The sequence below is a fragment of the Tiliqua scincoides genome, chromosome 2, assembly GCF_035046505.1.
Source record: "Tiliqua scincoides isolate rTilSci1 chromosome 2, rTilSci1.hap2, whole genome shotgun sequence".
Taxonomy (NCBI): domain Eukaryota; kingdom Metazoa; phylum Chordata; class Lepidosauria; order Squamata; family Scincidae; genus Tiliqua; species Tiliqua scincoides.
In genome coordinates this window covers 166,790,613-166,812,966 of record NC_089822.1, presented here as the reverse complement: position 1 = coordinate 166,812,966, position 22,354 = coordinate 166,790,613, and the positions used below count along the sequence as shown (strand labels likewise).

At 46.5% G+C, this 22,354-nt stretch overlaps 1 protein-coding gene across 1 annotated transcript; it reads left to right on the top strand.

The window, feature by feature from the left end:
* Positions 1–4: 4 nt before the first annotated feature.
* Positions 5–18,789, top strand: XAB2 (XPA binding protein 2). Its single transcript, XM_066612894.1, has 19 exons — positions 5–247; positions 2,571–2,719; positions 3,069–3,192; positions 4,350–4,547; positions 6,645–6,779; positions 6,897–7,061; positions 9,927–10,071; positions 10,480–10,631; positions 11,149–11,268; positions 11,571–11,702; positions 12,162–12,293; positions 14,669–14,782; positions 15,351–15,513; positions 16,026–16,216; positions 16,422–16,544; positions 16,990–17,161; positions 17,276–17,402; positions 18,274–18,383; positions 18,461–18,789. Exons 1-19 carry the CDS (start codon positions 5–7, stop codon positions 18,523–18,525), a joined length of 2,760 nt encoding a protein of 919 aa, XP_066468991.1. The 3' UTR covers positions 18,526–18,789.
* The last annotated feature ends 3,565 nt before the right edge of the window (positions 18,790–22,354 follow it).

The following is a 22,354-nucleotide window of genomic DNA, read 5'->3' as shown; positions in this document are numbered from 1 at the left end:
GAAGATGGCGCCCGCAACCAAGATGGCGCCTGAGCCTATAGGCGGGGGCGGGAGGGGAACGCTCAGCTCTCGAGCGACCAATGACACGCTTGCTGGGGTCGTGACGTCAGCGGAGGGGGAGGGCGAGCGGGCGATGGATGACGCTCGCGCGTCATTACCGCGCGCCCCTGCTCGGCCTGGGCCTGGGCAGGAGGACGGCGAGATGCCGGAACTGGAGACGGTGCTGGGGAAGCGCGAGCTCCTCTTCGTGAGTAGGGCGGGCCGGGGCTGTCAGGACGGCCTCGGAGCCGCTTTCGGTGCCGGGTCTTGGGCAGTCCTGGAGTGGGAGCGCGAGACGTGCGTTGAGCATGTGCAGAGCGCTCCCCTCAGCGCTGCCCACCCCGTTGGAGAGCCGCTGGTGCAAGTCCTTCCTGCCCGGCGGGGCACACCTGGCTGTGGGTCGGGCGGGAAGGGTGAACAGGGCGGCCTGCAGGTGGGGTGCCAGCAGGCTGCGCTCGTGATGGACCCTTTCCAGGCAGCCCTCGCCGTTTCTGTGCTCCAGCAGCAGCCGCCTTTCTTCATTCAGCGGCAGTCCTGGGCAACCAACAGCCCCGTCCTGTGCATGTCTACTCAGAAGCAAGTCCCATTAGAGTCAATGGGGCTTACTCCCAGGAAAGTGTGGAGAGGACTGGGCTGTGAGGCTGCATTCCTAACCACACTTTCCTGAGAGTAAGCCCCATGGCGCAAAATAGGACTTACTTTTGAGTAGACCTACATAAGAACAGCCCCACTGGATCAGGCCATAGGCCCATCTAGTTCAGCTTCCTGTATCTCACAGCGGCCCACCAAATGCCCCAGGGAGCACACCAGATAACAAGAGACCTCATCCTGGTGCCCTCCCCTACATCTGGCATTCTGACATAGCCCATTTCTAAAATCAGGAGGTTGCGGCTTGTACCCCGTAATGGATTTTTCCTCCAGAAACTTCTCCAATCCCCTTTTAAAGGCGTCCAGGCCAGTCGCCATCACCACATCAATTTTAGTGGATGTCCCCTGGTTCTGGTATTATGTGAGAGTGTAAAGAGCATCTCTCTACCCACTTTATCCTTCCCATGTGTAATTTTGTATGTCTCAATCATGTCCCCCCTCAGGCATCTCTCTGCTAGGCTGAAGAGGCCCAAATGCCGTAGCCTTTCCTCATAAGGAAGGTGCCCCAGCCCCGTAATCATCTTAGTCGCTCTCTTTTGCACCTTTTCCATTTCCACTATGTCTTTTTTGAGATGCGGCGACCAGAACTGGACACAATACTCCAGGTGTGGCCTTACCATCGATTTGTACAACGGCATTATAATACTAACCGTTTTGTTCTCAATACCCTTCCTAATGATCCCAAGCATAGAATTGGCCTTCTTCACTGCCGCCGCACATTGGGTCGACACTTTCATCGACCTGTCCACCACCACCCCAAGATCTCTCTCCTGATCTGTCACAGACAGCTCAGAACCCATCAGCCTATTTGTGGTTTTGATTTTTTGCCCCAATGTGCATGTCTTTACGCTTACTGACATTGAAGCGCATCTGCCATTTTGCTGCCCATTCTGCCAGTCTGGAGAGATCCTTCTGGAGCTCCTCACAATCACTTCTGGTCTTCACCACTCAAAAAAGTTTGATGTCGTCTGCAAACTTTGCAACCTCTTTGCTCAACCCTGTCTCCAGGTCATTTATGAAGAGGTTGAAAAGCACTAGTCCCAGGGCAGATCCTTGGGGCACACCGCTTTTCACTTCTCTCCATTGTGAAAATGTGACCTGGTTAGGGTTGTGCCCTCAAACAGACACTATGAGACTATGTGGGCTTCATGAAGAACTCAGTTTGGGTTTGCCTTCCCCAAAGTATCTGAGGAACAGGGACTACCAGACATGGTCTTTTCTTGACTGTTTTTCTTGTCATCTCTGATACAAACATCAGGTGAATGGCACCATTGCAGTGGGCATCTTCTGCCTCCGGCCTTCCATGATGTGGGATGTGAAGAGCAGAGTGCTTGATGTAGTGACATCCTATTGCATGTTATCTGCAGAGGAAAGAGACAAAGATGGGAGGCACTTTCATGTTTTCTGTACTGTTTAGTTGGGCCATTGTAATCCATACTGAACCTCTAACATAGGCAAGTATTATTATCCCCATATTGCAGGGGAAGCTGAGGTTGAGAGGCTTTTCTAAGACCACCTAGTGAATTACGTTGTTGGGATGCTGTTTGCAGGAGTGATTTCATGATGACTGTATGCAGCCTCTGTGTTTTAGAAGTAGTCCATCTCTAAATACCAGCTGCAAGAGAGTGGTAAGAAAATGTAGGTATCTTATGTGTTCTCAGAGGCATCTGGTAAGCCACTGTAAGCTACAGGCAACAGGATTGTATGGGCCTTTAGCCTGATCTTGCAGAGCTCCTCTTATATTCTCAGCATACATCTAAAATATTTAAATCTTCTCTGTTACTAGTACATAGTGCCTAGTAGACAGTACTGTACAAGGAAGGAGACCCCTTTTTTTGCGAACTTAATGTTGCTTTCCTCATCAACTCCCCCCCCCCCCACAGGAGGAAGAAGATTTACAGTATGAGGAAGAGATCTTGCGCAATCCCTTCTCAGTCAAGTGCTGGATCCGCTACATAGAATTTAAGCAGAATGCTCCCAAGCATGCCCTGAACCTGATCTATGAGAGAGCTCTCAAGGAGCTGCCAGGCAGGTATGAAGTTCTCAGTTTCTTTGATGGGGAGATGGCTTCAGCAAGTTCTCTGTCTGTACAGATAAAAGAAAACTTTTCCTAACCTGGTCTTTCATAAGGCTGTTTTTAAAAGTGCAGTAATAATGTAACCTGTTTGGAGGGAATCTGTGAGCACCTCTTTTCTGAAGTCTGCCAGAAGATGACAGGAATATCCTAGAAAGATGGAGCATTTTGCTGGTTCAGTCTGTGTTTCTATAGGATTAATTTCAGCAAAAATTAAGCTAGCAGGGTCATCCAACAGTGAGAACTAGGAATGATGCATAGTTTACTGTGATGCTAGCAATTCCTCCCTCCCCATTGTGCTTTGCAGCTACAAACTTTGGTATAATTATCTGAAGCAGCGGCGGAAACAGGTGAAGAACAGGTGTGTAACAGACCCCAGCTATGAAGAGGTGAACAACTGTCACGAGCGTGCCCTTGTCTTCATGCACAAGGTATAGTGGTTGCTGGTGAATTTTCAGGGCTGGTAAAGCCTGGGAGGGGTGATAAAGTCATTATGACTAGTGTTTCCACAGGGTTGCTGCAGGCATCTGTGCAAAGGGCTCCTATTTGTTTAATTCCACAGCACTGCAGATATTCTGAAGGTATCTAAACCAGCTTTAGTTACTGAGAAAGAGAAAGTGGGGTCATGGTAAAGAAAAATGCTCTGTAAATGTTAGGTTGGAATGCCACACCTATGGAAAATCTAAGTGTTCGATATTAATACGAAAAACTGAAAATAGAAGAAGTTATCATAGTGCCGTTTAAGTCTAGACACAAATAACAGTGCAAATTCATATAATAGAACTATTATTGTAAATGGTAAGTATTTTCACTCCACAATTTCTTTTGGTCAATAGGTTTGTGTAATACTTCAAAAATATGCAAACTTTGTTTGACCAGAGAGACAGAATTTGGATAAAAGATATGTTCGTATACTCGGCAGGCAGTGTTGATCGTATAACATTTCCAACTCTGAAAAACAATTTGTCTTCAGCCTAAATCTTTGGTGCCTCCACATGCAAAATCCTGTGCGCTCTTCTCAAAAAGAATATGACTGGAGAAAGTACCAGTAGGTATCCAAAATTAAAGGGCGCCCTTTTTTTCTTCTACAGTTGGAGGCTTTTGAGTCTGGGGGAAAACACTCTAGTGGGAGACACAATTTGTAGAACAATGACCCATTTGAACAAAATGAATAAAAATGGTCCTTTATGGAACAGAGAAGCTTGGCAGCGTCCAGTGAAATTAACTGGAGGGAGAAGTTCAGAACAAGAAAAAAATATTCAATATAACACATATAAGTTATGTATATATAAGTAATATAAGTGGTGACTGCAGCTAGGACTTGTTAAACAGAGATACATTTTTGGATGCTAGGTCTGTCGATAACCATTAGGCAGAATATCTATAAAAGTAACTTGTATGCAGAGGCAGTCTCAACCTTAATTACCACATGCTGAAAGTGAGCAGGTATTGCCATCACAGCCTGTTTGTGGACTTCCCCATGGTGTCTGAGACAGTCCTTCTTGAAACAAATTACTCGCCTTGGTGGAGTTTCAGTCTGATCCAAGACAGGAGCTGTTAATATCTTGACTATTCTGTTTGTCTGCAGATGCCTCGGATATGGCTAGATTACTGCCATTTTCTCATGGACCAGTGTCGGATCACTCGCACTCGCAGGACTTTTGACCGGGCACTTCGAGCCCTTCCTATAACACAGCACCATCGCATCTGGCCGCTCTACCTGAAGTTTGTGCGGCTGTATCCATTACCTGAGACAGCTGTTCGGGTCTATCGCAGGTATCTGAAGGTAAGGGACTATCCTGCCTCCAACTAGTGCATCTCTTGCATAGGAATTTCCAGTTCTGAGCAACTGGGTACTTCTCTGAAAGCAGGGTTTGCATTCTCTGTGCAATGGCTAAGCAAACAGTTCCAGGATTCTGCTCCCGAAGGCTCCTTTTCATAAGTGTCTGTGACAGATCAGGAGAGAGATCTTGGGGTGATGGTGGACAGCTTGATGAAAGTGTTGACCCAATGTGCGGCGGCAGTGAAGAAGGCCAATTCTATGTTTGGGATCATTAGAAAAGGTATTGAGAATAAAACGGCTAATATTATAATGCCCTTATACAAATCGGTGGTAGGGCCACACCTGGAGTATTGTGTCCAGTTCTGGTTACCACATCTCAAAAAGTTCATTACGGGTTACAAATAATAGTAGGTATGTGCAAGCTCTTGGTTTTAGAAGCAGGCTGCCTCTGATTGCCAGATGCAGGGGAGGATACCAAGATGCAGGTTGTGTCTGTTGTCTTGTGTGCTCCTTGGGGCATTTGGTGGGCCACTGTGAGATACAGGAAGCTGGACTAGATGGGCCTTTGGCCTGATCCAGCGGGGCTCTTCTTTTGTTCTTAGGCCATAGTGGAAATGGAAAAGATGCAAAAGAGAGCAACTAAAATGATTATGGGCTGGGGCACCTTCCTTATGAGGAAAGGCTACAGCATTTGGGCCTTTACAGCCTAGAAAAGAGGCACCTGAGGGGGGTCATGATTGACATACAAAATTATGCACTGGAAGGATAGAGTGGATAGAGAGATGCTCTTTTCATTCTCACACAGCACCAGAACAAGGGGACATCCACTAAAATTGAGTGAGAGTTAGGGCAGACAAAGAAAATATTTATTTACTCAGCATGTAGTTAATCTGTGGAACTCCTTGACACAGGATGTGGTGATGGCATCTGGCCTAGATGCCTTTAAGAGGGGATTGGACAAATTTCTGGAGGAGAAATCCATCACGGGTTACAAGCCATGATGTATATGTGCTACCTCCTGATTTCAGAAATGGGCTATGTCCGAATGCCAGATGCAAGGGAGGGCACCAGGATGCAGGTCTCTTGTTGTCTTGTGTGCTCCCTGGAGCATTTGGTGGGCCACTGTAAGATACAGGAAGATGGACTAGATGGGCATATGGCCTGATCCAGTGGGGCTGTTCTTAAGTGACATCAAAGAGGAGCAGTGAAGAAATTTATCTTTAAATTTATTTTTCTCATTGTTTTATACTGCCCTTCCTCTAAGGAGCTGAGGGCAGGTTCAGTTCAGAGCTACAACTAGGTTAAATACGAGTGGGCTGCACCACTGACACCATCATAATTTTCTTTTCAGTGAAAAGAGAGACCAGTTGCAACAAGGCCAGCATTCCTTCACCTTTAGTAGTTTTTCATCCACATATAATGAGCTGCACCTGCCATAATTCTGTCTTGTACATTTCTTATGTGTCCGAGACGCAGCGTCCCTTTCCTCTTTTACAGCTGGTTACCCTAGAGCAGGGGTGTCCAAACTTTTTGGCAGGAGGGCCACATCATCTCTCTGACACTGTGTCCAGGGGCCGAATTAATTTACATTTTAAATTTGAATACATTTACATAAATGAATATACTAGAGATGGAACTTATATGAATGAATGAAGGTCTTACAGTTGCTCAAGGCCTATAAAAGGCCTTGCCCAAAGCAAGGCCAGCCTTTCCTTCACTGCCACTGCTGCATCACAGATGTGAAACAGCAAGTAGTGGAGGGAGCCCTTGTCCCACAGCTCAGGTGAGAAGTCAAACGGTCATCCTCTTGCTGACAGCAGTTGTGTTGGGCCAGCACAGGCTCCAAAAAGTCTCTGGAGGGCCAGAGACTCATTGGAGACTGGGGGCTCCCTGAGGGCCTGATTGAGAGCCCCTGAGGGCCGCAAGTGGCCCCCGGGCCGGGGTTTGGGCACCCCTGCCCTAGAGAGAAGAGGAGAAGGTTGGACATTTTATTTACACTTTAAAGCAATGCAAGGATTAACCCACGGCTCTCCAGCTGCCACCTCTTTGGAACACTGAAAGCCATAGTGGGTTCTGAACTTGTTTTTTTTAATGTTATAGTTGAGCCCAGAGAATGCTGAGGAATACATTGAGTACCTACATTCCATTGACCGACTGGATGAGGCAGCTGTCCGCCTTGCTGCTGTGGTGAACAATGAACGGTTCATCTCCAAGGAGGGCAAATCCAACTATCAAGTAAGACTGTTGGAATTCCCACTCCATTCTACCTCCAACATTATGTGGAGGATCTTTTCTTTTCCTGTTTCTCAGTGGTCTGAAGATCTCTCTGACATTTTGTGCTCTCCCTTGCAGCTGTGGCACGAACTCTGTGACCTCATTTCGCAGAATCCAGACAAGGTGAAGTCTCTCAATGTGGGGGCCATAATCAGAGGTGGCCTGACCCGCTTCACCGACCAGCTGGGCAAGCTGTGGTGTTCCTTAGCAGACTACTACATCCGCAGTGGCCATTTTGAGAAGGTAGTTGTCTAGGCATAAAAGCTACATCACTGTAGGGGTTTGACTTGAGGCCAGTTTTAAGTGGGCAGTTCACAATGGCCCCAATGACAAAATGTTCAAGACCCTAAACTATTTTCTTTGGCTCTTGATTGCCTAAACTCTGATCTTTATGGGGAAAACTCTGGCTTGGCATCAGACAAAGCAGTCCTTTTTACTGTGAGTTGCAGGCAGATTGAAAGAGAGCTTCCTTTTCAGTGGTGTTTCACTTTCACTCCTATTAAGCAGGCTTTGCAAGTTTTTGTATTGTTCCAAAAACCTTAAAAACATGTTCTGTCTGAGGTGACAGTGAAGCACAACAAATGCGTGTGTACAATAGGAAGTGAAGCCTCTTTTAGACGACTTTAAACTTGGTTTTCCCTTTTTCCATTTATATTTTTTAAAGCAAGGTTTGTATTGATTTTTGCAGATAACAGTTAACAAATCGTAAAACAAAATAACTCCTCAGAATCTGACCAATCAGTGAAAACAGAAATGGAAGATTGTCAAGAGAAACACCTAAAAGGGGACAGAGGGAGAGAGAAGCTAGTGAGCTAAAAGAAGTGGTAAGGATAGGGTCAAAAATATGGCAACAGTGGAGACCTCATTGCCTGGGACGTGAAGTGTGGGGTACATCACATATCACTAGTCTGTAACTCAAAGAGATAGAAAGAATCCTACCATAGTAGCACAAAGAAAAAGCATGGAACTGACCCCACTGGTACATAGTGAGCTAAATGAAACTTGGATATTAATTTAACTGTGTAGATCCAGAACACTAGGCTCTTGAAAGTGCCCATTATGTGCCCTACCTATTATGCACATGTTTAGTTTTTGGGTCCCTTCAGGGAGAAAGGTGGAATAAAAATACTGTAAATCAGGGGTGCTCACACTTTTTTGGCTCGAGAGCTACTTTGAAACCCAGCAAGGCCCGGACATCTACCGGGGGGAAGGAAGCTCCTGACAGACACCCCCTTTACTGTATGGAGCCCCTGCTGGAGTCTAGTCAGTTTCGTCAGTTTTGTTGCTGCATGCCTGAAGAGCAGCTAAAGTGTCAGTTTCAGTGTCAGTTTAGTGTCAGCTAAATATGTCAGTTTTGTCTAGTCACTAGACGAAACTGACATATTAACAGTTTGGAGAGACAGGGCTCTGCGATCTACTCATTTTGCCTCGCGATCTACCGGTAGATCGCGATCCACCAATTGAGCACCCCTGCTGTAAATAAATAAAAACGTTATCATGCTAGACCAAGCAGTGTTAAGCTGGCATCTGTTTCACACCAGACCTGTTTGAATTATGGGCAGTCCCAGATGCACTGAATTCTAGTTCAGCACTAGTCTTCACCATGCTTACTAATTCCAACATGTTGAAATCTGGTTGGGTATCATTGCGTATGCTATAGGACTCTTTACTGGATGCACCATATGTGCAGGTCTAGTGTAATACTAATACATTTCAACACATTCTGCCAATGAAGCTTTTTAAAAGAAGCACTTACAGCCCAAACCACCATAACTCCCTGCACAGCGAGGCAGCTGTGCCAACATGGTGTCCACTTTATCCTGTGGGTAGTTTTGGCATATTGAGGCTTCCTTGGGGTAAGGGAACATTTGTTCCCTTGCCCTGAGAAGGGCCAATGCCAGCCGAATAGGTCTGTTTAGACTTGTGTTAGCGGTATTACTGGCACAAGTCCGCATGGACCTGTGAAGGCAGATCAGGCTCAGGAAGGGGGTAAGAATTTGGTGGATGCCACCACTACCACACCCACTCCATTTTCTGGCCCAATCAGCTTCCTCCTCGTTGCCTCCTTATTCTGCCCACCCCTTGCCCTGTTCTGCCCTTTTTCCACTGAACCCCTACATGGCCTTACCTGAGGCAGTGGGCATCCATGGTCCATCGCTGCACAGGCTCAGCGGCCAGGCCATGCTTTCCAATACTGTTACATTTTGACAGCCTGAGAGTGCTGTATTCCAGTTGAACACGCGCCTGCCAGCATAATGCACCATCTGGATTGGGCCTTTAATTCCTGATTCCACTAGCAATAAATGTGGTTTAAGTCTGGTTTCATTGGATCTTAAGAAAATTGTTGATTACTGTGGTACGCCTTTGTAATTTTTTTTTTGGGGGGGGGGTGGCTAAAGTAGAAAAAGTAGACACATCCTACAAGCCTCTGGATCTGATTTAGATATCAAGCAGTGCTTCTGTTGAATTATCAGCTCACCTTGACTGGGAGGTTATATACTGAGGTCAGCAGGAGGGAAAGGGACACCAGGATGTTTGGACAGCAGGAGGAAGCCAAGTATTAACACTCAGCAGTGCATTTCCTCCTTTAGTGACAAGCCCTCTAGCTGCTCAGAGTAAATCATCTGGGTGATTCTGCAACTTAATTCCTTCTCAAATTAGAACAAAGGCATTATTTTAGCAAGCAGACTTTGGATTTAATGGACAGCTTAGCAGATCATTTCCTGTAGCCTGAACTTAGGTTTTCAGTTAAGGTTCCAACTCAGAGATGTTGTGATATCACTTCTTGCTGAGTTATGGGCAGCTGTTAAAGAGCTGCTGTTTCTTAGCACAAGAAATTTGTTACAGTTTGCCTCTGAATGCAGATCACACTGTCACCCCAGAGACGGCTGCTTCTTGGCACATTGTACAAAGGAAAGAGCTTGCCTTCCTCAGAGGTGGATGCATAGCAGATGATGGTCTGTGCTTTCCTAAGACCAACTCTTTGGAAAGGTGTTGGAGTTCAAGTTCATTGTTGGAGAACTAAGAGCTGCTGGGGAGACCATATTCCACCAGTGTCCCTCTGTGGAGTGGACCAGCACCACTGATCCCTTTTCTCCATTTACTTAGGCTCGAGATGTGTATGAAGAAGCAATCCAAACAGTGATGACTGTGCGGGATTTCACTCAGGTGTTTGACAGCTATGCCCAGTTTGAAGAGAGTATGATCGCTGCTAAAATGGAGACGACCTCTGAGATGGGACGTGAGGAGGAGGGTGAGAGCAGTACAGCTGGTGGAAAATATGCTGCTGCCCTGGAGAAGGAGGAAGAGCAAGCTTTGGCTAGAGTTTAGCTGAGGGAGGGGAGCATGCTCTCTCAGGGTTGTCTGCCTTGTTTGTGAGAGACTCCTGGGCCTGTCTCAGAGTCTTCGTAAACATTTGGAGTAAATTTTATTTCTGGTGTTTGTGTCACTGATGACACTTTATGTATTGAGTTGGCCACTCATTTTTCACCCTCCTGTGACTCTGGATGCAACAGCCCCCAGTTTCCTTTCTCCTAACTTGTGGAGCTTGGGGTTTATAATCGTGAGTGTTTCTAGACAAGAAAGTAAAGGGCAAGTTCTAGCTACAGGCACTGCCTTCCTATCCTGCCTCACCCATGCTCTTTTCTCCATGGGGAAATAGATGATGTGGACCTGGAACTGCGCTTGGCTCGCTTCGAGCAGCTGATCACCCGCCGGCCCCTGCTCCTCAACAGTGTTCTTCTGCGCCAGAATCCTCACAATGTTCACGAGTGGCACAAACGGGTGAAACTGTATGAAGGCAAACCCCGGGAGGTAGGGAACCATTGGGCTATCAGACCAGTTGGAGTGGAAGTGTTCAACCACAGCTCTCCTGGAAAAGTGGATTGTGATGTCTGTGTCAAAAATGAATGTTAAAGTTCAGAGTTTGGCGCTTACCTGAACTTTCTTCTCAGAGTTGCTGCCTCCCAACTATGCCCAGGCCAGTGGAGACAGTTGTCTCATTAGCATTTGTGTGTGAAAACAGGAGGATACTGGCTTAATGGAAAATGCAGGATATTGACTATTTTGGAGCTTCTCTTCTGTGTCCCCAAGAATCAGACTGAAATCTGCTGATGAGAACACTGGTGATCAGCACAGTTGCTCATAGGAGTAATCACCGATAGGACCAATATGGGTACTTATGATTCTATTGGGTTGTGCTGGAAATTGGATGTGAAGAGCCTCTCTTTGTGCTGTGCTTTACTAGAATACCCAACCATGCACAGAGAAAGGAAGGATCCTTCTTCCAGTGCTCACCTTTTCCCCCCTTCCCTCTTTGAACTCCCTCCAGATTATCAACACGTACACAGAAGCTGTGCAGACTGTGGATCCTTTTAAAGCTACTGGAAAAACGCACACGTTGTGGGTGTCTTTTGCCAAGTTCTACGAGGTCAATGGACAGATAGAAGATGTGAGTGGTGGGCTGGGGTGGAGACCAGTTCTGCACCTTCCCTTGACTTTAGAAGTGCTTCGTCCTCCAGTTTCCTCAACAGAGAGGGTTACATTCTGGGCTGCAGATGTGCTTTGTAGCACTGTGTGGTGCTGTTCTCCATGTGCAGAGTTCCTACAGCTCCAGAGTGGAGAGGGCATCCATCCTTGATAGGACGACATTGCCCAGATGACTGCCACAATATATGTAGCCTTGCCTGAGAAGATGAGTGAGCTCTTCCTGGCTTGGCTTTCCCCTCATGTTGCCTGCTTTCCTTGTCCCAGGCGAGAACCATTTTCGAAAAGGCCACCAAAGTGAACTTCAAGCAAGTGGATGAATTGGCCAGTGTGTGGTGCGAGTATGGTGAGATGGAGTTGCGACATGAGAACTATGACCAGGCACTGCGCATTTTACGGGTGAGGGGAAATGGTGGTAGATTCTGGAGAGTGGGGCTGGAAGGAGAGCAACAAGGTCTGGTGATCAAGCAGGGGGTCTCTTAAGTTTCCCCTGAAGGGTACCTTTTTAGTTAAAGGACAAATGGTCCCATGATCAAAGCAGAGGGCTCCTTTTATTCTAACCACATCTTTCTGAAAGGGGTTTAGTGTCTGGACCACAGGGAAAGTGAAGCAGGTTTCCTTTTACTCCACAACCAGGCTAGAACAAGAATGTAGGAAGCCGAGACTCCTTTGTTGTTATAGTCACAAGGTTAAGCGAGACAGTGGGGATTTTCTCCTGTCTGAGACGGTGCTGTGTGCAGTCCTCTGGGGAGAACAATTCAAACCTTTGATGTGTGCTGGTAGGATTCCATAGGGACCTGTCACCTTCACACTGTGTTGCCTACTTTCACCTGCATCTGTTGTTTTGTACACTTTCAGAAAGCCACAGCCATCCCAGCTAAGAAGGCGGAGTATTTTGATTCCTCTGAACCTGTGCAGAACCGTGTATACAAGTCCCTCAAGGTTTGGTCCATGTTGGCTGATCTAGAGGAAAGTTTGGGCACCTTCAAGGTAAGAGAGACTGCTTGACTTTCATTCTTCACTCCACCATCCCCCCCCCCCATGCCTTCTGGAGCTGTGGAAAGAGAAAGTAGTGCCAGCCCCCTGGTTGGAGCATACACAGTGGCTGATAGTAGAAGTATCAGCTTTGGGGCTTCTCATCCATTTTCTTTGTTGTTATGGTCACCCTGTGAAGCACACTCTCTCTGACTGGTTTAATCAGTTAAGCTGATAAAATAATCCCCTTCTGCCCCTAAGTGTCTGAGAACCTTCCAAGGAAGTAAGTACTGGGCAATAAAGACCTCCTTATGGCAGAGAGAGATGCAATAAGGGTCAACATCTGGGAATTAGACTAAAGACAAATTAGAAATCTGCCCCAGTTGAGCAGGCAATAGGATTAACCACTGGGACAGGCTGCCCTGGGAGTGAATGATTTGGACTACTTAAGGTCTCTCAAGATTGGAAAACCTTTTAAAAGAGGTTTCAGCCAGGCACAAAAAGGTTGAATTGGAATGAATATTCCTAGAAATTAGCATGAAATCAAACCTTAGCATGAAATCAAACCTGAACTTTCTGGGGCCAATTTTGTCTTTTGGCAACTGCTGGAGCTCTTCCAAGTCATCCAAAATGAAAGACTTGCACTGTTCCTTTGACATCTAACCCCCTCTCACATTTTTAGGTGGAAATAATCCTGGAAGGAGGCAGTAGGGCCATCGCCAGGCTCCTGTACCAGAGCCACCCATGTGAGTGGTTAGAGAGGGACAGTAGAGGGATGGCCAGAGAACTGGCTCCTATTGTATGTAGCTGTCCTAAATCCTTGGCGTGGGTTTCTGCTGCTTATACAGCCTGGGCTCTTGGTCCCTAACACTAAGTTTCTGTTTAAAGACTTTCACATTTTCTTATGTACAGAAATGCTTAAGGCTCTGAATAAGCACATTCATTTGAATTCTTTTATTTGGAACTCTTTTATATTTCATTAACTTATTTTGAGTAGAGCCCATTGCTTCAGACCAGTGGTCTCCAAAGTGGAGACCGCTGCATGCTGGCAAAGGCACAGACAGCGCTTACCTTTCTGCCACAAAGCACTTCCATGCACTCCCATTTCCTCCAGCTGCTTCTGCCCAGAAATCTGGGCACGAAGCCTGCTGGAGCATTGGAAACCAGACGCAGGTAGACATGGCAAGGAATGGGGACAGATGGAGGCGCTTTGCGGAAGCTCCTCCGTGGAATGGTAAGTACCGTTCATGTGGGGCAGAGCTTTGGAAGGGCACCAGATCTGACTCACAGGCCAGAGTCTAGAGAGCCCTGCTTCAGACTATCAATATTTTTCTCCCTCTTGCCCAGGCCTTTCTTCTTCCTGCTACCTTCATTTGCTCCCATAAGAACCAACCTGCTGGATCAGGCCAAAGGCCCATGTAGCCCAACATCCCGTTTTTGTCAGTGGGCCACCCAGGTGCCTCTGGGTAGTCCACAAACAGGAAGGCACTCCCCTTCTCCCACATTGCTGACCTGCAGTTGGTCTTCAAAGGCATGCTACTTCTGATCTGGGAGACAGAATGTAGCCATAATGGCTACTGGACAGTGACAGACTTGTCTTTCCTAAATTTCTCAGGTCCCCTTGTAAAGCCATCTAAACTTATCTGTTAGAAGCCCCAGGGTAGCTGCCTGGGTCAACCTGTTGTAAGTAGCAGCCCTTGCTTGGGGGGCTCTGCTGTACTTATTGCAAGAACTCATGTGCATGTTCAGGCATTAGCTCCAGTGGCGGTCCTGGTAGTTTTCCCACCGGGGCCACCCAATTTGCCCCCCTCAATCCGGAAGTAATTGCAGTGACATCACCCTCACTGCAATTACTTCCACGCTGCTGCCTCCTCCCTTCCCCCTTCGGAAAAAAAGAAGAAGGCAGCACAGGCTCCAATGGAGCTTTCACACTGCTGCTAACTGGCACTAAAGCCTCCATCAGAGATTTTTGTGCTGCTTTCAGAGGCACTTGCCTCCTGGCAGCAGTGCAAATGGCTCTATCAGAGCTTGAAGCAGGAGGAAATGGGTGCTGCTTCCTGCCAGGCCGGCTCCCCAGTTGTTCTGAGGACCGCTCTCCTCTCCTCTTTAAAGGGGAGGAGAGGAGGGCAGCCCTCTGAATGGCACAGAACCGTGCCAACAGTGGCTATGACATCATGCCAGAAACCAGTGGGTTGCCACTTCCCCTATGCTTGGACCAAGCCTGGTGCCTGGTGCATTTGCCCGCATTGCTCCTCCCAGGTACACCACTGATTGGCTCACTCATATCTGAATACAATTGGGAAAGGGATGGCTGAGAGCCCCAAGTTCTATCTATAATGCCAGTGTTTGTAGTGATTCAGCCTAGAAGTTTCTCTGTTTTGCACCCCCAGTCTACTAAAGCTGTGTATGACCGAATTTTGGACCTGCGCATTGCCACCCCTCAGATCATCATCAACTATGGTCTCTTCCTGGAAGAGCATAATTACTTTGAGGAGAGCTTCAAGGTAAGTTGACCTGGCCAGGACAGGACCTCTTTGTATTGTTCATGGCAGCTGGGGTAAGTAGGGAGTTGCCCATCTGGCCAGTTTGGAGGTCACTGGATCTTGAAGTCTGTCCCAGTCAGTGGGCCAGAGTGATGCAAAAAGGAACTCAGCCAACATATTTCCAAGAGACACACATTATATGTCAAAGAGCTGTATGTGGCTTGAGAGCCACAGTTTGGCCTCCCCTAGTCTATGTGTAGGGCAAGAGTTGGGATCAGATTAGACCAAATTAACAGGGAGGCAGGGGAAGTCCATAGCACTGTGGAGGGGCACACACATTGTATGCAGAAGGTCCCAGCTTCATTTTCGAGTATCTCTGGTTTAAAAGTAGTGGCCAACCTGGGAAAATACTTCTGTCAGCAGGAAAACTTATGTCATTCAGGGCAGACTGTACTAGCTCCGTGGAGCAATGGTCTGACTCAATAGGGCCGCTTTGTATGGATGAGTAGGGAAGATGGTCAGGAATGTTCTATGGAGAATTTGAATAAAGTGCCAGTGTCTCATTTTCACTATCCATTCTTCCTTGCAGGCATACGAAAGGGGCATCTCCTTGTTCAAATGGCCAAATGTGTATGACATCTGGAACACCTACTTAACCAAATTCATTGACCGCTATGGTGGCAAGAAGCTGGAGCGTGCTCGGGACCTCTTTGAACAAGCCCTGGATGGCTGTCCCCAGAAATATGCTAAAAGTAGGTGGAACTGTGTTCTCCTGTGACAAAGATATTAACCTGTCCCATCTGCTAATCCCAACATGTGTGTGGGAGGAAAAATCCTGTTCTGCTCTCCTGGCCAGTGGAAGCTGGGATGCAGGAAACAACAAGGCCTAAGGGGCTGGGTCACAGGGGCATCTTGTCTTGATGGACTTGCTCTGGGAGTTGGTCAGAGTGTGCAGGCGAGGCATTGGGAATCTGTGTCCATGATCCATCTGGTTTGAGGCCAATTAGTGTCTGTCCTACAAGAGCCATAGTTTAAAAGACATGGCCTTCAATTTCTCTCACACATTCCCTAACTTACAGAGGTCTCAGTTGGACCTCTTTTGCACAGAAACAGGACATTCTTTGCTGGTTCTTCTGCACAGGCGCAATAGCACTAGGCCAGCAAGAACCAGCTGTGTTTCAACCTACGAACAGATCTCCAGAACCTAACCTCTCCGTAAGTAGAAGACTTAGTGTGTTGATTCTAATTTCCCATCTTTTCACAGCCATCTACCTGCTGTATGCCAAGCTGGAAGAGGAATATGGGCTGGCACGCCATGCCATGGCAGTGTATGAGCGGGCCACTCAAGCTGTACAGCCTTCAGAGCAGTATGACATGTACAATATCTACATCAAGAGGGCAGCTGAAATCTATGGGGTCACACACACCCGTAGCATCTATGAAAAGGCTATTGAGGTTGGTTTCTTCTCTAAAAACCATGCAGACTATTGACATTTACAGTGTCTTTGAACTCGTCCCCTAATCAGACTGCCCACTCTTGTTTGCAGGGGATGTCCTTTGCACTTAAGAATTAAATAAATTCAGTGTCCCTTATGGTAGCAGGTTGGTACTTCCTCTGATCATCATCACCACCACATTTGTTCTTGCTCTTCTGGTGCAGGTGCTGTCAGATGAGCATGCCCGGGAGATGTGCCAGCGCTTTGCTGACATGGAATGCAAGCTTGGTGAAATTGATCGTGCTCGAGCCATCTACTCCTACTGTTCACAGATTTGTGATCCCCGAGTAAGTTACTTGTCCCATATACTGACTAGGGGGCTAATTAGGTAGACTGGCCAAGACAGGGGCCTCTTTTCTAGGGCAAAGGGAAATACCAGCTTCCCATCCAGTTCAAAGGCTACTTTGCTGGCAGTAATAATAGACCTTGTCATGACAATAATAATGGAAGGACCAATACTTAGTCTATACCCTGTCTTTAAACCCTATAGATATTCTATACCTGTCTTTAAGTACCCTAAAAGATACTTATAAGGGAATTGGTGTTGCTTTCCCAAGGGGCTCTCAGTTCTGTTTTTCCATGTCCGTTACTCATCACTGTCTATTCTTGGGGCAGATGGTACATAGCTTAAGCACAGTTTTCCCCTTGTTTAAGGAAAACAAGTGAAGTTGAAAGTATAGAGCATAGCCATCACGGCTCCCTCCCACATACTTTTTTCCCCTCTTTCTCCAGACAACTGCCAACTTCTGGCAGACATGGAAGGAGTTTGAGATCCGGCATGGTAATGAAGACACTATCCGGGAGATGTTACGCATTAAACGAAGTGTGCAGGCCACCTACAATACTCAAGTCAACTTTATGGCCTCTCAGATGCTGAAAGTTTACAGCAATGCCACAGGCACAGGTAACAAGCTTTCTTCTACATTCTGCCCCCTCCCCCAACTACCAGCTTAATCTTCTGGACAGTTCTAACATTTGTCTGCACCTGTTGCCCCTCCCTCCTGCTTCTTCATTTAAGTGTCTGACTTGGCGCCTGGGCAGAGTGGCATGGATGACATGAAGCTGTTGGAGCAAAGGGCAGAGCAGCTGGCAGCTGAAGCAGAGAGAGACCAGCCCCGAGCTAAGGAGAAGATCCTGTTTGTCAGGTGAGTGTACCATAATTCAGCCTTGAAGAGATTATCTTAGTTTGTCCCTGTGGGTCACTGCCCAGCATGCATTGATTACAGGGGTTGCACAAGATTTTAAGCTTGGTAAGAACTAAGCCATATGTTGTAAGCTTTCAGAAGAAATAATGGTGCATGCCCTGCCTACTATTTTAAGCAGCCTTAAGGAAAATAGGACAAAGTGGACACTGCTGGTGTTGTGAGAAAATTAGGCTCTAGAACATGTTCATAGTGTGCACTGAGTGGTTTATAAATAATAATGTATGGGTTTTGGGCTATAGGTTCTAGTTTTTAGTCTCCCAGAATTTGATTGTGGTAGGGAAAAGGCTATGAAGTAGAGTTGAGAGTTAAAGAAACATCTTTTGGGGCTTTCATTATGCTCACTTTTCCAAATAGTTGTAGGCTTTGAAACAAAACTAGTGCTTCTAGTTTGTGTGTGTGAGTACTGCCCACCCACAAGATAGAAAAGGCAGTGGAATTTGCAAGAGCGGGATTGGGCTTGAAGTCAACAGTTACATGACTGATGCCTGTGATAATTCTCACTTGGGCATCCATTCAAGATTACCACCTCCTTGGAATTCTAATTGAGGGGAGAGGTCAGATAGTAGAAGACAGCATCAGGTAAGGTCTACAAGCATACATTTGGATGCTTTACCCAGCTTCTTCCCTATGCTAAATGTTTCAGACTTTAAACATTTTGGGCATACAGATGGCTAGTTTGGATTAGTGGTTTTTAGGAGGTGCAGAAGAACAACCTCCTATATTAGGGAAGTACTTGCTCATAGTGCTCACCGGAAAAATATTTGCAGGGGGGACCCCTTTGATTCACTACTGAACTCTTGCTTATTCCTAGGAGTGATGCTTCCCGCAGTGAATTGGCTGAACTCTCCAGACAGGCCAACCCTGATGAGATAGACATTGACTTAGATGAGAGTGATGAGAGTGAAGATAATGAGCCTGACGGTAAGAAAAGGTGGCTGTGGGGATTAATGAAGTCTGCCTCTCTTCTGCACTGACTATCCTGTTTCTCTCTCCTGCAGAGGTACAATTGGAGCAAAAGTGTGTCCCTTCTGCTGTGTTTGGAGGCCTTAAAGAGGATGACTGAGCTGTTGCTCCGCTGAATGAATAGCTTTCAACTAAGGCACTAACTCCCTTCCTTGCAGTTGTCATCTGATTTTCAACTTTAACTTTTTTATACTGTTTGTCAAAGACATTATTTATAAAACTTGTCAAATGGCTTATCTAGTTCTTTGTTGAGAAAAGGTGAATGGTAAAGCTACTGGAGGCTGCCATGCACTCTGCCTTTGCACCCTCACTTTGTCCAAGCTTAAATAAAAGGGCTTACTTAAATAAAGGAATACCAAGATTAGAGGTTGGTGTAACTGCTACAGTACACAATAGCTTTAAACAAAAGTACCTGATTGTAAACAGTTTTTCCTCTTGAATAAGTAGATTATGCAATAGAAACTGTTTCTATAATTCAGTGATTCTTGGGCATTTTGGACCAGGACCCAATTTTCATGATGACAATCTGGCTGGGACCCACCAGAAGTGATGTCATTAACCTGGAAGTGACATTATCAAGCAGGAAGTGACATCAGTGTGATGCCAATGGCAGAAGTGATGTCATTAAGCAGGAAGGGACATCTCTTCCAGGTTCTCACCTAGGAACTCAAACTTCAAATGACAAGAGAAAACATTCCAGCACAGCTTTTCCAATTCTCTGTCCCATGCTACCAAGCATTCCACCTGTAAAATTCAATATACTTTTTGTAGTGAGGTGTGTGTGAAGGGTGTGCTTGCTTCCAGCTAGTGTTGAACATGGCATTGATATATTTTGAATATGCCCATCAGTGTTCATAGCACTCCTACAGATAGAGCAAAACCAGACTTGGCTGCACACCTAGAAGAGTGTTCCATCTCTCCTAGCCCTACAGATTATCCACATGCTCAGTCCACTCACCCCAGTTCTCCCCCCTCACTTCTAGCCCTCTGATCACCCACATGCTCAGTCTAGTTCCCCCACCCCTCCCTCTCCTGGGTATCTCAGTACTTTAGTTGCTGTATAGGAAGAAATACACTTTCTGCATTTTGCTGCACATCAAAGCTTTCACCAAGTGAATCCTTCATTATGGGAGGAAGATCCTTTTCTGAGCCCTGAATTCTCCCTCCCAAACTTGGTGCAAGAAGCTTTTCAAAGGAGCCCATCCAGGGGAAGGGGCAGCTTCAGACTCACACCTGAAATTCAGGAGACAGGCTCTGCTTTGCCAACACAGCCATGCTCACTGGAGAAATGATACAGGTGCTGTCTCACTCCTGTGCATGCCCCTCTTTTAGACCCGGAGGGAGAGAAGCTTCTCCCATACACGACTGATGCAGGCTTGGAAAATGGTGGCACCTGCTGCCAGAATCCAAGATGGTGCCACCCAGCTCATTTTGCCAGAATCCAAGATTGCATCACCCAGGTTTTTGCAAGCCACCCAAAATCGGGTCACAACCCACCAAGTGGGTCTGCTGTAGTTCATGTAGGAGGCTATAGTTGGATATGTCACTGCAGTAGCCAAACCAGCAATAAAAGGTTACCTAGGTAACACCAAATTAACAAAATGCCTACAGGATAGCTTATTCATAAATGTTTCAGATAGCAACTGCATTCACTTTATACCTTAAATAGCAATATGGTTCATTTACTGATGGATCTATGCCTAACATAAGAACAGCCCCACTGGATCAGGCCATAGGCCCATCTAGTCCAGCTTCCTGTATCTCAGCGGCCCACCAAATGCCCCAGGGAGCACACCAGATAACAAGAGACCTCATCCTGGTGCCCTCCCTTGCATCTGGCATTCTGACATAACCCATTTCTAAACTCAGGAGGTTGCGCATACACATCATGGCTTGTACCCCATAATGGATTTTTCCTCCAGAAACTTGTCCAATCCCCTTTTAAAGGCGTCTAGGCTAGACACCAGCACCACATCCTGTGGCAAGGAGTTCCACAGACCGACCACACGCTGAGTAAAGAAATATTTCCTTTTGTCTGTCCTAACCCGCCCAACACTCTATTTTAGTGGATGTCCCCTGGTTCTGGTATTATGTGAGAGTGTAAAGAGCATCTCCCTATCCACTCTGTCCATCCCCTGCATAATTTTGTATGTCTCAATCATGTCCCCCCTCAGGCGTCTCTTTTCTAGGCTGAAGAGGCCCAAACGCCGTAGCCTTTCCTCATAAGGAAGGTGCCCCAGCCCCGTAATCATCTTAGTCGCTCTCTTTTGCACCTTTTCCATTTCCACTATGTCTTTTTTGAGATGCGGTGGCCAGAACTGGACACAATACTCCAAGTGTGGCCTTACCATAGATTTGTACAACGGCATTATAATACTAGCCGTTTTGTTCTCAATACCCTTCCTAATGATCCCAAGCATAGAATGGGCCTTCTTCACTGCCACCGCACATTGGGTCGACACTTTCATCGACCTGTCCACCACCACCCCAAGATCTCTCTCCTGATCTGTCACAGACAGCTCAGAACCCATCAGCCTATATCTAAAGTTTTGATTTTTTGCCCCAATGTGCATGACTTTACACTTACTGACATTGAAGCGCATCTGCCATTTTGCTGCCCATTCTGCCAGTCTGGAGAGATCCTTCTGGAGCTCCTCACAATCACTTCTGGTCTTCACCACTCAAAAAAGTTTGGTGTCGTCTGCAAACTTAGCCACTTCACTGCTCAACCCTGTCTCCAGGTCATTTATGAAGAGGTTGAAAAGCACCGGTCCCAGGACAGATCCTTGGGGCACACCGCTTTTCACCTCTCTCCATTGTGAAAATTGCCCATTGACACCCACTCTCTGCTTCCTGGCCTCCAACCAGTTCTCAATCCACGAGAGGACCTGTCCTCTAATTCCCTGACTGTGGAGTTTTTTCAGTAGCCTTTGGTGAGGGACCGTGTCAAATGCCTTCTGAAAGTCCAGATATATAATGTCCACGGGTTCTCCCACATCCACATGCCTGTTGACCTTTTCAAAGAATTCTATAAGGTTTGTGAGGCAAGATTTACCCTTACAGAAGCCATGCTGACTCTCCCTCAGCAAGGCCTGTTCGTCTACGTGTTTTGAGATCCTATCTTTGATGAGGCATTCCACCATCTTACCCGGTATGGATGTTAGGCTGTCCGGCCTATAGTTTCCCGGGTCCCCCCTCTTTCCCTTTTTAAAAATAGGCGTGACATTTGCTATCTTCCAATCTTCTGGCACCGTGGCCGTTTTGAGGGACAAGTTGCATACCTTAGTCAAGAGATCAGCAACTTCATTCTTCAATTCCTTAATAACTCTTGGGTGGATGCCATCAGGGCCCGGTAACTTATTGATCTTTAATTTATCAATGAGGTCTGAAACATCTTCTCTATTAACCTCTATCTGACTTAACTCCTCGGTCAGGAGGGGCCTAGTACTAGCACCTTGCAGTAAATGAGCAGAAACAGATTCTCATACTTTCCTCACCCAAGCAGAATGTTTTATGGAATGCCTATTACTTTTAGCAGAAAAAAACTGCAGTTTTGAACAGATCCATGAGTAGCAGCTATTCTCTCCTCCTCTCCCACCATAGTTGAGTCCATCTGTTAAGTAAAACACCCACAAAAGGTATGATAGCTTTTTGCTTACTATATTGAAAAGGTAGAATATGTTGCAAGGCATGTAGGTGCAGCTTTTCTATATGCCGTTCAATGCTTTTGTGTCAGCTCTTTCCTAACAGTCAAAGGCAGGAGGTGGATTTCTGCCTACTAAAGCCAATAAGGGAAAAGGGCCTTCTGAGTGTAAGACAAGTTTGAACAGTTGCATTCAATATCCACTATTAACCATTTGTTGAGACACCCATAGGTTTCTCTTTATGATCCCAAAATTCATCAAATAACATTCAAAGAGCTCATTTAA

Excerpts from the sequence above, each read along its gene's own strand:
- XAB2 (XM_066612894.1), top strand. The coding sequence starts at position 5 with ATGGCGCCCGCAACCAAGATGGCGCCTGAGCCTATAGGCGGGGGCGGG. Across the intron at positions 10,632-11,148 it reads ATGAAGGCAAACCCCGGGAG|ATTATCAACACGTACACAGA; the intron begins GTAGGGAACCAT and ends AACTCCCTCCAG. Across the intron at positions 17,162-17,275 it reads CAGCAATGCCACAGGCACAG|TGTCTGACTTGGCGCCTGGG; the intron begins GTAACAAGCTTT and ends TCTTCATTTAAG.